Here is a 16,645-nt window from a genome sequence, read left to right on the forward strand (position 1 = left end):
CTTACTATCTCTGTTATTTCTTAATCTTTTACATATACTGTACTGATCTTGTGTGTTTGATGGGTTTTAATTCTTACTTTTTCAACCCAGAGCTTAAGCCATAATTTTTACATGGAATATGCCACTCTAGGCTGGGAAGTCATTCTAGAGGCTAAGACAAGTTTATTATTGAAGTTTTAAGGTTCGGGAGGTAAGAACACAGGGCTCTCTTAAGGAAAAGCAAAGCAGTGTTTAAAATAGAAATGAGGTGAAGGTAAACAGAAATGAGAATAGAATAGAAATTAGAGGCAAGTGCAATAAGAAATAAGAATAGAACAGAAATAAGAGGTAAATGTAAACATAAATAGAAATAAGAGAATGGAAATAAGAGGTAAATGTAATAGGAATAAAAGGCAAACACACTTCCAAGGGAGAGAGTGTGACAAGCCAGTGTTGTGTTGCAGGCGATGCTCTACGCGGCGGTGGAGCAGGCGCCGTCCTCCGAGGTGACGGAGGAGGAGGTCATCACAAGGTACTACGCCAGGTTTGACGAGCAGTTCTTCCGCGTCTGTGACAAGGAGCTGGCCAAGATCAACACCTTCTTCTCAGGTGGGTGACCAATGTATAGAACCCCTTTTAAAGCATCACATGTCATTAGTATATCTCAAAACTGATGCATACTGTCTCTGCCACCTAACACCTTCTCTGGTTGGTGTGTTCCTCTTAAAACATCACATATACCCCTTAATAATTTATGAGAAAAGAGACAGACCAAGGATGAAAAAAAGTAAAAGGAAGTTCACTATATCCTGCTCCTACAACAACAGGGACACGGATAGGAGATTTCAGAAACATAAGACTTTCCAGTTTAATTCCTGAGGGTCTTGAAATCTAGTCTTAATCATAGGAAGGAGGAAATGCTAAACTGAATATAGCACATCAAGCCTAAGCCTCCTTCTTAAGCCATTATGACCACTGACGAAGCCTATGGAAAAAGTAAGGCATGGGATCAAGAAAACACCAACCATAGACCTTATTTCTGCTGCCTAACAAACTCAACACGACCACTAACAGCCGTCTCCCTCGCCTCCCTATACAGAGAAGATGGCCGAGGCAACCAGAAAGTACACAACCCTCAAGTCTGACCTGCAGGCGTCCAAGGACCAGCATGGCGATGGCCTGCGCAACCGGAAGGGCTTCACGTTCCTGCCCAAGCTGAACGTCCCGGCCCGGAAGATGCAGGACCTCAAGCTGGCCTTCTCCGAGTTCTACCTCAGCCTCATCCTCCTCCAGAACTACCAGAACCTCAACTTTACCGGCTTCAGGAAGATCCTCAAAAAGCACGACAAGGTTGGTGGGACGAGGAAAGTCTTACCCACTAAAAAAGATCCATGCAAACACAGGCTCTTCCCAAACACACACGAAGCTCAAGATTGGAAGGATGATCAATTGTTACCCACTAAAGAAACGCCACAAAAATACAGGCTCTTTCTAGACACCCACATTGTACAAAATAGGGAGGATCATCAAGCCTTACCTACCAAAAATACTTGACATAAACAACACAGGCATTCTTCACACACACATTGATCAAGTTTGGTAGGCTGATCAAGTCCTACTCCACACAAACAAAGGCTTCTCCCAGACATTATTTGAGAGAACAGTCAAGTCTTACCCACCAAAAATACTTGGCATAAATGAAACAAGCACTCCTCAAACACACTCCTCAAGGTTCATAGGATGATCAAGTCCCACTCCACACAAAGTCATTCCTTACACACACATACTGTCCTGAAAGCATCAATATCCTTAATAACTGAATCAGGAAGCACGACAAGGTTGGTGGGATGGTTAATAAGTCTTTCCCACCCTGAGACACTTATACAAACACAGACATTGTTCCTTAAGCCTCAACACCTCCCAAATACCCAAAGACTTTAATCAATCATCTTCCCTGCAGTTGATGACCACCAGTAATGGAGCGAAGTGGCGTGAGGACAACGTCGACTGTTCCACCTTCAACACCAACAAAGATATTGACAAACTGATTCAGGAGGTGAGCCACTTCTGTCCACTTGTTTTTCTTTTTCCTCCATGTTCTGCCAGATTGTGTCCAGGGAAATATTCTTCAAGTTTTGATGAGACAGGAAAAAATTTGTGTTTCTGTTTCTTTTGATGAGACCAGACGAGTATGATTGTTTCTATTCCTTTTGATGACACAGAAGATTTATTTTGTTTATTTCTTTTGATGGAACAGAAAAAAAATGTTTGTGTTACCATTCCCTTTGATGAGACACAAGCATTTTTTTGTTTGTTCCTTTTGATGAGACAGAAAGAAATGTTTGTGCTTGTTTCCTTGACCTCTTCTAGCACTTCTTGAATAATGGTTATAATGAGAACACCAAATCTGTACTCACACTATGAGGAGTAGCTGCTAGCAGGGAGTCAGGTGCTGTGCTCTGTCCTGGAGAGAGAGAGGGAAAGCATCAGTGGCTGTTCCTCTTCAGCATAGTACTAGCCAACAGTATGCAATTGTATCCTAATTATATGTATCTAGGTATGCCATGCTAAATGAGAAACCAGGTGTCTATGGTAACTTTAGAAATGTCAGGGTAATAATTTCCAGTCTCTTAGAAATATCAAAAATGCATTATAAGTTTATCCTAACTATGTTCAATATATTTCATGCCTGTGTGGAAACTTGAAAGGTAAACTTTTCATAATATTGACTGTAAAAAAAATCAGAATCAGTCTTTTTAGTCATTTTCAGTGTGTGTGGAATGTAAAAAAATGGGTTATAAGTTTATCCAAACTATTTACGTTTGTTCTACTTTATGCACATTCAGAATTGTAAACATATCATTGACTGGAGAAAGATCAGAATCGTCTTTTCAATCAATCTCATTGTGTGTATAATGTAATAAAAAAGTATTAGCAGAAGTAGTAGCTGTGGCGTGATAGGAGAGGTGACATAGTAATTTGACAACAGACATTTTAGAAGGTGAGTTAACGAGGCTCTCCCACAGGTTGAGGGCACCTTCACGTCGGAGCTGGAGCAGGGAGACAGGCAGCGGGCCATGAAGAGGCTGCGTGTGCCGCCGCTGGGGGAGGCACAAAGCCCCTGGACTACTTTCAAAGTCGGCCTCTTCTCCGGGGCCTTCATCGTGCTGGTCATGTCCGTCATTCTCTCAGGTGAGACAAAAATGCTTCCCTTACCTTCCAATTCTTTTCCTTTTCTTTCCTTTCCTTTTTTTCAATTCCCTTTCCTTCCCTTCTTTTCACTTCCCTTCCCTTCTCTTCCCTTCCCTCCGCTCCCTTTTTTTTCCTCCCCTTTTCATTTCTACAAGCAGTTCTTATGATCACTTAACCCTTCCCTTCATATCCCTTCTCTTCCCTTTCCTTCCCTTCCCCTTCTCTCCTGCATTTCCCTTCCCCTCCCTTCCTTTTCCTTTCCTTTCCTTCCCTTTCCTTCCCTTCCTTTTCCTTTCATTCACTTCTCCACAGGAAGTTTTTTTCATCAACTCTTCACCCTCTAACCTTCCCTTCCACAGGCATCTTCCACTCGGAGCATCACAATGTGGAGGTGGTGCTGAGGCTCTTCCGCGGCCCCCTCCTCATCATCCTCTTCCTCTTCCTCATCGGCATCAACATCTACGGCTGGAGGTCATCTGGGGTCAACCATGTCCTCATTTTCGAGATCGACCCAAGGAATCATCTCACAGAACAGCACTTGATAGAGATTGCGGCCATTTTTGGTGAGTTGCGGGACATGGACATACTAGTTATCATTAACTCATATCCAGTCAGCCTCCTTCTCTGCTCGGTATGTCTCATCTTGAAGGTGTGATTGGAGCCCTGAGTGTGTATCTTGCAGGGGTAACTCTAGGGTTTATTTCTGCCTTTCTTGTTGGGGTGACTGAATTTACTGTGTAGCTTGCAGGGGTAACTCTAGGGATTAGTTCTGCCTGTCTTGCAGAGGTGATTGTAGTTCCGAGTGTGTATCTTGCAGGGGTAACTTGGTAGGGTTTATTTCTGTCCGATTTGTAGAGGTGATCAGTAACCTGAGTGTGTATTTCTAGGCTTTATTTAGGGTTTGTTTCTGTCTGTCTTGTAGGTGTGTTGGCCATCAAAAGGATCTCATAAGCTTTATTTCTGTCTGTCCTGCAGGTGTGATCTGGGCCCTCAGTGTCCTTGGGTTCCTGTATGCCAAGGCGCTCTCCATCCCCTCCTACGCCGTGCCGCTGGCCCTCCTCTGCTTCATGCTCCTCTTCCTCCTCAACCCCACCAGAACCTTCCACCACGAGGCTCGATTCTGGCTCCTCAAAAAGCTGGTGAGACACATATATACACACACACACACATACATATTATTCGCAGCATTGTCATTGTTATAATTTTTCACTCATCCACATATTATATCCACATGACCACACTAACACAAGAAACACAAACACAAGAAACACACAAACACAAACACAAACATAAGAAACACACATCCACATAAATACACTAAAACAAGAGACACAAACACAAGAAACACAAACATAAGAAACACACAAACACAAGAAACACAAACATAAGAAACACACAAACACAAGAAACACACAACCACATAAATGCACAAATCCAAGAAACACACAAACAAACACCACCAGGAACCAGCCTCACCCACCCTTGTAGATGTGTGTGAGCCAGGAGAAGGCCACCACAAAGAACAAACACAAGAGCCACACAAACAAACACACAAACACAACCAAAAACCAGTCTCACCCTTGTAGATGTGTGTGTGTGAGGCAGAAGCTCAACACAAACAAACGCAAGAGCCACACAAACACACATACATAACCATCTGAAACCTTCTGAAATCGGCATCTCTTTTGGCCACTCATGCTCTTTTCTTTAATCAGAGCATCACCTAACCCTGATCACCTAACCCTCTAATGTTCCTTTCCTTCCCTTTCCTTTCATGTCTCTTCCATTCCCTTCCAATTTAGTTTATTTTCTTTCTTCCCCTCCCTCCCTGTCCCTCCCCTAGCAGGTTTTTATGTTGATGTATGTATTTGGGTTATTTTCCCTTGAAGTGCCTCCCTTGCTATAAAAAAAAAAAAATACCACCAACTCCCCGAACACAACCCAGAAACGCTCACTGACACCTCCCTCCTCCTCTAGGGACGCGTGGCTTGTGCTCCCTTCGTGTTCGTGCAGTTCGCTGATTTCTGGCTGGGCGACCAACTGAATACCCTGGTACAGGTGTTGAAGGACTTTGAGTACTCGCTGTGCTTCTACATCCAAGGCCTTGACTGGACTAGCCCAGAGCCAGAGAAAGGTGAGGCAAAACACAGCTCCTCATACGCTGCGCCGTTAGCCAGACTATTGCGACTTCATGCTAGGCTGCAGGGACTGTCTCTTTTCAGCCTTAGACACCTCAGTTTATATTGTATTCATTGGGTCATTCCAACAATTCATCATGGCAAGTCTATAAGCTCCTGAACCAAACACAAAGGTAAAAGGTAGGTTAAGTTGGGGGCATATGCTATAGCTGCAGTGTCTACTATCATATCAGCGTCAATGTGAATTTTGTACGGTTCTTCTGGTAATAACATGGCGCCTGTGATAAAGTTGGGCAGACTCTCCTGTTCTATGGCTCTGGTACTAAGCATCTTCTCCCTGCTACTCCCCCCTTCCTCAGTTGACGGCATGGTGTGCACCGACAAGACAGTGGTGGTGCGGAGCATTGTGGCGTGTCTCCCGGCGTGGTGGAGGTTCGCCCAGTGTCTCCGGCGTTACAGAGACACCAAGGAGATGTTCCCCCACTTGGTCAATGCCTTCAAGTATGCCACAACCTTCTTTGTGGTGACCTTCAGCTGCCTCACACACAGCTACAAGGGTGAGTGACTTTATGTCCTTGAGCTGCCTCCTTTAACCCTATCCAATCTGAGGGGGGACAAATTTGGCACCCCTCAGGCACTTCGATCAAAACGATACACTTTATATATATATATTTTTTTTTTTTACTTTCTACTAGCTTCTTTTCACTCATTATTCATTATTGTTTTACACTCTTGATTCAGTACCAGTACTTAGTGTTCATGAGCGTTATCGTTGTTCAGATAAATGAGTATGATGCTAGGTGTTACGAGCGCGAAAATTTGAAAACGTCGGATTGGATAGGGTTAATGGAAAAAGAGTATATGTGGGAGTCTTCCAAAATGAGATGAGACAAAGCCCAAATCAAGCACAACTGCCCTTCATAACATCCTCTTCCTTACTCTCTCCTCTTCCCTTCTCAGACCAGTACCCGGACAGCATCAACAACCCCTTCTTCTACATGCTGATAGTGTCGATGGTGTTCAACTCCTGCTTTGTCTTCTGGTGGGACATGGTGATGGATTGGGGCATGTTTGAGAAGAACAGCGGAGAGTACAAGTTCCTAAGGGAGGAGCTGGTGTATTCCTCCCCGGTGAGTGCTGGTGTTGATTGTGTTGGTGGTGAGGACTCTTTGCTTACTATTGCCAGTGTGTTAATAATTGCCTTGCTGTGACAATAAGCAGATTAGAGGTAAAAGTATGATACGAGTTACCTTACATGCAATACATCTTTAAGCTATACAAGTTAATTCCATCCTTCCTGTACTATCTTTCTATGTATTAGCCTGTTTGTTTTGCTATGTAAAATATATGGATTGTGTAAAGGAAGATAAGAAAGACAAAACCATCAATGAGCAAATAGTACAGTACAGAACACAGTGGGGAAAGTTTACACAGTTGCAACCCCATTTGACAAGGGATAGCGATGTTGAGTTGTAATATATATATGGATTATGTAAAGGTAGATATGCAAGACAAAAGACCAACGAGGATATAGTACAAAATGGAGGTTACACAGAAGTAGTACATGGAAGCTAATACACAACAGCGACCTTACTCAGCTTTAGAGATACAACGCTGAGGAAATGAAGCTGTAATATATATGATAGTGTCCCTCCTTCCCTTGCAGTACTACTATTACTTTGGCATCGTTGAGGACTTCATTCTTCGGTTCATCTGGACGTGCTCCTTCACCCTCACCGAGCTCAAGGTGACGCACGGAGAGATCATCATCTCCATCGTCGCCCCGCTGGAGGTGTTCAGGTGAGGGGGAGCGGCAACACTATCAGCGGCAAAGGCTAAACACAGACATCTTTGCATGGACGTCTTTCATCGTATCAAATCCTTGCGTATTTTTGTGAAGATTTCCCTTTTTTGCTTTCTTTCTTTTTTTTCTTTTTTTTTACATCAATGGAAACAGTTCAATAGAAAAACAGAAAACAAAAGTCCACCAAGCACTGCGCTAACAAAAAGAGTAAAAAATGAGAGGCTAGAAGAGAGGTCAATTTTGGTTTCCTCTTGTTCATTTACTGAGTTAATTAAGAAAAAATTAAAAAAGTAAAGCAGCCAGTTTTACTCAGGCACACACATTTAAAGGCTCAAAGTTCCATATTAAAAGTTATTGCAAAGACTGCCCACACATCAGTCATTCAGTCATTCAAGCAGGCAGATAGTTAGCTAGTAGCCAGTCGCAATCACTCAGTCAGCCAATCAGGTTGTCAAGTGAAGTAAAATCAGTCAAGTCAATCAGTCATGTTGTCAGTTATCAGTCAGTCAGGTTATCAAGTAACTTAAATTAGTCAATAAGTCAAACAAATAAAGTCAGTTAAGTTAGTCAGCCAGCCAGTCAGCCACTCACTCGCTCACTATAACTCACCCACTTACTCACTCACTCACCCATTTAGGTTGCATCCCCAATACCAATACCAGTCCCAATAACAGTAACAAAACCAGTACCAATAACATATCCTTTCCTATGACATGAACTTTTTCGAAAGGGAAGTATCAAGAGACCTCTCGAACTGTTTCTGAGGAATCTTCTGAAATTCTCACTTTTTATTTTGGGTAGTTTAGTAATTGACTTTTTTTCCTCAATTTGTGTTTGCTTTTGACTGCTTCCTCTGATGTAAAAAAAAAGAAGAAAAAGGAAAAAAACTAACCCAACACACCTCCACTTCTTCCCCCCTCCCCAAACAGACGCTTCATCTGGAACTTCTTCCGTCTGGAGAACGAGCACATCAACAACTGTGGTAAATTCAGAGCGGTGAGGGACATCTCCATCATCCCAATGGACGCCTCTGACCAGGCACAGGTATATAAGTGTTCCCCGTTACCCTTACCTGAGTAGTGATTCTTTACCTCCCTGTCTAGTTTTTACTCCACTTGTTTACAGTTGATTCTTCACATTTTTCTACAAGGTGTTGTTGTTTTTCTCTTCTCAGTGTTAATATTTTACCTAAGTTCTTCCTCCTGAGCATTGATTCCTTTAACTCTATACAGTATTTAGTTTTTATTCCACCTGTTTAATGGATGATTCTCCCATTTTTCTATAGAATGTTTGTTTTTCTTTTCACAGTGTTCATCTTTTACCTTAAACTTTTCCTCTCTTCCCTTTTCTTCTCTGTATTTCTTCTCCTGTCCTCTCCTTTTATCCTTTCCTTTTCCTCCATGACTCTCACAGTTTTTTTTAGTCTTTCTTTCTCTATTATGCTGTTTTATTCTCAATCTTTTCCGCTTCCTCCATGACTCAGTTTTTCTCTCCTCTCTGCCATCCTCCTGTCTTCTCCTTTTAATCTTTCCTCATGTCTCATCATTCTCTCACAGTTTTCTTCCCTTTCCCTTCTCTGCCATCCTCCTTTATTCTTCTTTCATTCTTTCTTCTTCCTCCATTACCCACATTTTCTTCATTCTCTGCATTCCTTCTCCTGTATTTTACTTTCAGCATTTCCTCTTCCTCTATGAATCTCTCTTATTTCTTTTTTACTAGTTATTATCCTGTGTTAAGTGACTCGGCCCCACATACCAATTCGCTGCCTCCCACAGATTGTCAAGATGATGGATGAGGTTGAAGGCGTGGTCAACCGCAAGAAGAAGAAGGCTGGTGGGAAGCAACGTAAGGGAATTGAGTCTAAGCCCCTTCTGCAGGAGGGTGGAGGTGGTGGCGGAGGAGGTAGTGGTGGTGGCGCTGGTGGTGGAGGTGGTGCAGGGGAGAGCGTGGACGAAGAAGCCAATTACCTAACAGTCACGTCGGTGGAGCTGCGTAACTGGTTTAGAGGGATAACGGGGAGTCTTCGGAACACAACATCGGCAAATACTTGATGCCTTGTCGATACTTTCCCTTCCTCTATCCATTTCTATTTAGCAAAGGATTATCAAAGCCTAAATCCATGTAAATACTGTCTCCTACATAGCTAGTTCATGGGGGTAATGGGGAGTATTTGTAACACTATTTTGGCTAATATCTGATGCCTTGTAGATACTCTCCCTTCCTCGGTTAGTTTTCTATTTAGCAAAAGTAAATCAAAGGCTAAACTCGTGTAAATATTGTCTCCTATGTACGTATAGTTGAGGAGTATAACCGTGAGACTTTGCAACACCCAATCTGCCATTACCTGATACCTTATAATACATGGTTTCCCTTCCTCAATCAGTTTTATAATTAGCAAAGGCAAATCATAGGGTAAATCCATGTAAATATTGCCTCCTGTGTAACTAGTTTAAGGGGATAGCTGGGAGTCTTCACAACACCCAGTCTGCCGTTACCTGATCCCTTATACATGGTTTCCCTTTCTCAATTTAAGTTTTCTAATTAACCGAGGCAGACCAGAGACTTAATTCATGTAAATACCATCTCTTATATAACTATGGTTGTTTAGGTAGTAATTGGAGCTTTCACAACAACTAGTCCGCTATGCCACTGATTCCCTATAGACAATATGATCTCAATCAGTTTTCTATTCAGCAAAGGCAAATCAAAGGCTAAGTCCATGTATATATTGTCTCCTGCCTAACTAGTTCATGATGATAACTGGGAAACTTCACAACACCCACCATTACCCAATCCCTTGTAGATGGTGTCCCTTCCTCATAACTTTCCATACAGCAGAGGTAGACCAGAGGCTAAATCAATGTAAATACCACTCTCTTTTAATGCCTCAGTGCCAGAATAGAGAAAGCTTTAGCATAATTTTCCTTCCTCAATCAATTTTCATGACAAGAGGCTAAGTAATTATAAATATGATCCTCTTTTTCTGCTTCTAGAACAGTGAAGGGGATGAGCTTAAGACACTTCCCTCTAAAGTCAAAGTCAGTTTCCTGTTTAGCAGAGGTAGAAGAGGCTAAATAAATGTAAATACAAATCCTCTTTCTTCTTCTTTTGTTCTAGTAAAGAGAGAGAGTGAAAATTTCCGTTCCTCAGTCATAGTTTTCTATTTAGCTGAAGCAGATCAAAGTGTGGTTATTAGCGAAGCAAATCATTACTGTGTGTCAGAGTGCGATTGGTAGCGAAGCAAATCATTAACTTAAAGTGCTTCCTTGTGCTTCGGTAACAGTGAAGAGAGAGTATAATAATTTCCTCTCATTAATTATTCTTCTATTTAGCTAAAGTCACTGAGTGTGATTAATAGCAAAGCAAATCATTAATGTGTGAGGATAACTTGGCAGCCTTTAAGTGCTTCCTTCTGAGAGTTAACATTTTTCACTCCCCAATTTCTCTTCTATTTACTTTACCAGCTCAGAATGTGGGTGTTGGCATAGCAAATCACAAATGTGTGAGAGTAATTTGGCAGCTCAAAGTGCTTCTTTCTGCTTTGGACACTGGTGCCAAAAAGGGAGAATCATGGGCAATTACAATATAGATCAATGCTTGCTTCTCGAGGCTGCTTTGTAACGCTCCCCTCTGCACCACTCGCTTGATGCACCTGCTTGAGACAACACCCGAGGGCTTGTTGTGGGGAGGGGAGGGGCTCGGAACACCTTGGTACTGACGCTGAGTATTATGCTGTCTTGCTGGTTCTCAGGGAAAGGTTCTGCGTGTCTGGATATGTGAGAGAATGTCCTCTGCCCTATAATTTAAAGAGCCAGTTGTGATGATTATTGATGTGAGTATGACTGAAGTTTTACCGTATATGCTCGTGTAAAAGGTTGAATTATTTTATTTATGCATTTTCATTTTTTTTAGAGTTCAGCTTCGAGAGTTGACTTACATGGAGATTACTTTATAGGGGTTACTTTTCTACTATTTTTACTACTACAACTTCTTTTGATACATTTATTGTTAAATTTATTCCTCAATCGAACAGTAATATACAAACTTTGGGGTTGCTTTTACAGGAGTATATACGGTCTATTTTTAAATCTTTGCAGCCACACACAGCAACCAGACCAAAGTAGTACCTCTCTACTACTGTCCCGTGCAGGTACTCTTTGTTCAGTGTGGCCTCACCGAGCACTTGTATACCATTAGGTTTAGGCTCCGACCACACTCCTAGGACCAATGTGTCTGTGTGTTTCTGTCTGTACTGCCCCCACACGAGACGTCTTGTCTTGGTGATATTTAACGTAACACGCCAGTACTAACGTAGTGCGTAACACACACACGTATACACACAGGATTAAAATGTGTTAAGGCACTTACAGGGCCTTACACTCTTGAATTGACACACACACACACACACAAAGGTCTCAGCAGTACCCAGAGATCACCTATAATGAGCCTTGCTCAAATCAGGAGGGTACTTCCTGGCGATGACAAGTCCAGCTCATGATCAGGTTGTGGTGAATTACACACACACACACACACACACACACACACACACACACACACACACACACACACATGATTACGAGTCCAACTCGCAATCAGGCCGTGGTGAATTACACACACACACACACACACACACACACACACACACACACACACACACACATACAAAAATCTGGCAATCAGATAGAAAACACAGCCTTAGTAATTGGTAAAGAAGAAAACCACACAACACACTTAACTGTATCTCCTTGAAGGCACAACTTTCAACCTCACAGTACTGAGTAAGTAATGTTATTGGTAGCAGTACATCACTTTACATATTCTGAATGCTAGTCCAAGTATTCTAAAAAGACATGTGTGTGTAGCATTCCTGTGCAATACTAAAATAATATGGATTGCTAATGTGACTTTTCTTTTACAAAAACTGCATAATTACTTGACATGACAAAAATGGTCAGCCTGAGGTAAGTCGTGACTGCATCTGATTGAATCCTAATGGATGACTTGCTTGTGTTGTGTTTTTTTAACTTAATAAAGGAAGAACCATTGTCCCAGCCCTTGTGATGGTGAATTACTGTGGACAAGTGAGTCACGGCAAATAATCCATTGAAATAAGTCGGTGAAGACAGGTGCTGGCAGGTGGATGTCCCAAGAAGCTGAAGGAAATAAGTTACTAATAACAAAATTAAAGCTGAATAAATAAATAACTATAGTAAAACATATATAATAAATTGTCTATCAGCATTGCACCTAAAATTTAAGGCTGATAAACTTTACTGAATGATTGTGTACCTCTTTGATTGAAAATATAGTACAGTAATAGCAATAATAATAATAATGAAAAAACAAGAAAAAGGATTATATTTTTGCTTCGTTTTTTTTATAAAGAATTTTGAGTACTGGATAGGTAACAAAATAAGTAAACAAACCCATAAAAATTTAGTAGTCTATTTAAATGCTTCTAGTTTTTTTTAATATCTTCCTCCCAGCACCATTTCTTCCCACCCTTCCTGTAAAGCTTGTATGCGTTGGATAAGCAGCATCTTCACACTTATGCCATGAAGGACAAATAAACAGCCTTGCATGCAACTTGGGCGCCAAAGAAACCTTGCACCTCTCTCTCTAGCCTGACATTCCTTTGCTGGTTCCTATTTCCGTTATTCCCTTTGTTGTTCAGACCATTTCCTTCCTTTCCTGCTTCTCTCTCCTTCCCTTGCTTGCTCTCTTCAAGAATTCCTTCTCTCTCTTCCTTTCTTAACTCTCACCCACATATCTCACATCAAATTTCCTTCCTTCAGTTCTTTTCAATTAAATCTTCATGCTAGACTTCTCAACCATTTCCTTCCTTCCTTCTCTTGTTTGCCTCCTCTAATGTCCTTTTCCTTCATCTTCCTTCTTGTTTAATCCATTCCTCTAACTTTCCTTTATTTCTATTGTCACCACGCCAACCTCCTGCCCTTTATTCCTTTCCTATTCCTACTACTCAAACCTGCCTGCTTTTCTTATCCTCATTCTCATCCTACCTTTTTCTTTTTCACACAATTCACTTTATAGCTTTTAACTTGTACCCTCTAATGCAAGCTTCCCTCTTCCTCTCCTTTTTTAATTGCAAGTTACTTTCTCACTTTCATTTCTCTATCGTAAGTAACCCTTTAACTTTTCTATCGCAAGCTATACCTTCTCACTTTCCTTTCTCTATCGCGAGTTACCTTCTCACTTTAATTTCTTTATTGCAAGTTATCTTTTCACTTTCTCCATTGCAAGTTTTCATGCCAGCTTCATCGATTATTCCCATCCTTTCCTTTTCCTTTACCGCGCCCTGCCTAAATTCCTCCTTGGCAATCTTACAAATCCTTTCAATCCCTCTTTTTTCCACGTCTCTCCCATTCCCTTTCACCCCGCCAAGCCAGCACCACCACAGCCTCTACGATGCCCTGGAGGGATTTAACCATTGCACTGTCTTGGCACGTAGCATCATGGACAGGCCTGCATGGAAAAACTAGACTTGGCATGCGTCTTATGTAACCAGAGTAGGGTAAAAGATTCTCAAGGTTGCGGTGACTGATTCTAGCGAGGTTGTAGATGCTGTTATATAAGGACAGTTGCTAGCGTAAATGTAGACTCCTCAGCATTAGTTAACATGAAAGTACTGTTGTTATACCATATTAAATTACTGTTTCCTAGAGCCTAGCGAATGATCATGTACGTACGAGGATAATTTAGCAGCCTTATTGAAGTGCATGTTAAGTAGGCCATATTAATCATTACAGCAGCTTAAAATATGTACCGTAAATTGCTCACTCTCGCGAAATAAGGCTTTAAATCTTCAGTAATGCTTATTTGATACTTGGCTGATAAGTAAATAGATAAATAAGTAGATAAAACCATGTAAATAGTCTTGACAACGCTTGAATTCTAGTTAGTAGCTTAATTAGAAAGGAAAGATAAGCTAGTTTAGTATTATTATTCTTTATCATGTGAAAGAAAGACACCAAATAAACTAATGTCATAGTAACCCTAGAGTCAGAATTAGGTAACCCCGCGACAGGCTAACACACCCTGACCTTTTATTTCCTTGTCAGTCTCTTAAACCCTCCCTCCTTATCCCAGATGGTGGCGGCGGCGGAGGCGGCGGCAACACTCTTCCCTACCCACTGAAGGAGGAAGACGTGGCAGGGACAGAGGCACAGGCACAGCACGCCAGATAGACACACGAGGAGCACAAGTGACCCTATGCAAGCCCCTTCCTGCCCTCCTCGCTGGGTTGGGAGGCGCCGGAAAAAGGAAATCAGAGAGAGAGGAGGAATGGGATGGAGCTCTTCTGGTTAGCATAGTAATGTCATGAATAGCATCACCCTGCCATTATCCCTGAAGATAAAGGTGTACAATCGGTGTTTCCTGCCTGTCTTTACATAGGGATAAGAAACGACGCCTCAAAGAAGATTTTAAAACCCAAGAAGCGCACAAAAAACGGATTACAGAAAAAAAGGAATACAGAAATATGTTGAATATAACATATAATATTGAAGATAATATATTAAGAGGCGCATTATGAACAGACAAAGGATAAGAAATGGACTACGAAAAATAATGGAAAAGGGAAACAAATACGGAAACGGGAAATATAGAGAAGGAAACAAAGATGGAAATGAGAGAACCTAAGGAGAAAATGAGACAAAATAAAGTATGGGAGGAAGAGAATGACAACAACAAATAAAGAATATACAACTGGTAACAGACGGACAACCAAAGTAGCACAGTGGCAACCCTAGAATTTAAAGTCAGAGCAGAGAACGAGATGGAGAGATAGTCATAGCATTTACCGGAGCATGATGGAGTACAGTACACGAACATCAGACACAGAGATGGAGGATGTTGGGTAATACCTCTGCCTAACAGTGGACAAGAAGTAATGGCTGTAGATGATGATGATGATGGTGGTGGCGCCTATCCGTCTGGGTGCCTGACTGACGCCGCTTTAGCGCCACACAAGACCTTCCCTCACATCACTCCTTCCCACCTTTCTTTCCTCCCACTTTCCTTTCTTTCTTCCTTCTTATCGTGGGGAAATCCAAGGTAGCCCAAGATCGACCTCCACCCCCCAATAAAAAGCAGATCCTCACAAATGAATGAGGTAACGAATATGCAATGACTGATTGATTGATAGTTTATTGTTGCAGGTAAACAACAAGGGAGAAGGGAGGAACATGCCATCCCAACCCCCAGGCAGGGCAGAATGTGATTATACAACTAGTAATACATGTGTAGGTAGCACCATGAAACTAAAAAGATACAATGGTAGGAAGGAATGCACAACTGCAGACTTTTTATTTTTTTATATTTTTTTATAGCTACGCCTCTGTTACCAAGTTGGGCTGAAGGTTGGGGAAGGTTTACCTCGGTTGGGCTTATTGAGTTGGTTGACTAAGGTTGGCGCCTATGTGTCTGGCTGACTGACTGAATGGTGGATGGACTGACAAGCGTGTGTAGGTGGGAGGGAGGACAGTGTGGTGACATGGAAGGCGATTGGGCACACACACACTTTACACACCTAATATAACACTTCGATATTCTTCTTGTGCTGCATATCATAGTTCCTTAACACACACACACACACACACACACACACACACACACACACACACACACACACGTACTGCCCTGTGCATTGTGATGTCCATAATTCATATAGAGATAAAATGGTACATACGAGAATCACTGACATATTGTAGCCATTCACGAAGTAACTAAAACTTCAGACAGGAGTAATATAATTTTTGTCACGTCGTAAATCTCTCTCTCTCTCTCTCTCTCTCTCTCTCTCTCTCTCTCTCTCTCTCTCTCTCTCTCTCTCTCTCTCTCGTGGGTGTGAGCTAAACTACTGTGATGATGTGTGAAAAGGGAGAAAAAAGGGAAACAGGAGAATGCGTGAACAAGTCCATGACCATGAATAGCATTTTGTGTATTAATAACGATGATACTGTGTGTGTGTGTGTGTGTGTGTGTGTGTGTGTGTGTGTGTGTGTGTGTGTGTGATGATATTTTGTATAGTAATTGAAATGCTGACGAGGTTGTGCAATGTAGCTGGTACGTGTATGTGTTCTTTATTTATTTATTTGTACTACTTTATAATTATTACTATGTTCCCGTCTCTATAATTACAATGTTTTAATCGTCCGGAGCACCTCGACGGCTCAACACACATGAACAATTGTTATGAGCGGCCAAATGTATGCAGGTAAGTGTTGAATGTATGTTTTTCAACCACAGATCTTGAGTTTGATTGTCCTGAAGGCACGGAATGGAAGGGAGAAGAAAAAAGATCAGTGTCATGAAAGCAATTTGGTACGTTTTTATTTTATTTTTATATTAATTTGTTTTTTACTTGTTTATAATAATTATTTATCTATGTGTTTATCCGTTTGTCTTAGGCTACTTATTGATTTACTGTTTTGTTTATGTAACTATTTCATTTTTTACCTTGTTTATCTGTTTGTTTTCCTTATTTGTTTATTTTTAAGACAACTGTTTTATA

General features: G+C 41.5%; 1 protein-coding gene across 3 annotated transcripts in view; it reads left to right on the top strand.

Moving 5' to 3' along the window:
* The window catches only part of LOC126999301 (xenotropic and polytropic retrovirus receptor 1-like), a 37,951-nt gene extending 21,572 nt beyond the window's left edge, over positions 1-16,379 (top strand). For all 3 annotated transcript variants that reach the window (XM_050861738.1, XM_050861734.1, XM_050861737.1), the window contains exons 3-15: positions 444-588; positions 1,079-1,329; positions 1,940-2,035; positions 3,006-3,171; positions 3,531-3,734; positions 4,147-4,310; positions 5,149-5,305; positions 5,669-5,866; positions 6,270-6,439; positions 6,976-7,109; positions 8,043-8,157; positions 8,889-8,958; positions 14,221-16,379. In XM_050861738.1, coding sequence (XP_050717695.1) covers positions 444-588; positions 1,079-1,329; positions 1,940-2,035; positions 3,006-3,171; positions 3,531-3,734; positions 4,147-4,310; positions 5,149-5,305; positions 5,669-5,866; positions 6,270-6,439; positions 6,976-7,109; positions 8,043-8,157; positions 8,889-8,958; positions 14,221-14,318 — 1,968 coding nt within the window. In that variant the 3' untranslated portion in view covers positions 14,319-16,379. The remainder of the gene's footprint in view (positions 1-443; positions 589-1,078; positions 1,330-1,939; positions 2,036-3,005; positions 3,172-3,530; positions 3,735-4,146; positions 4,311-5,148; positions 5,306-5,668; positions 5,867-6,269; positions 6,440-6,975; positions 7,110-8,042; positions 8,158-8,888; positions 8,959-14,220) is intronic.
* Positions 16,380-16,645: the final 266 nt, after the last annotated feature.

Source organism: Eriocheir sinensis, chromosome 16, assembly GCF_024679095.1.
Source record: "Eriocheir sinensis breed Jianghai 21 chromosome 16, ASM2467909v1, whole genome shotgun sequence".
NCBI classification, from domain to species: Eukaryota; Metazoa; Arthropoda; class Malacostraca; order Decapoda; family Varunidae; genus Eriocheir; species Eriocheir sinensis.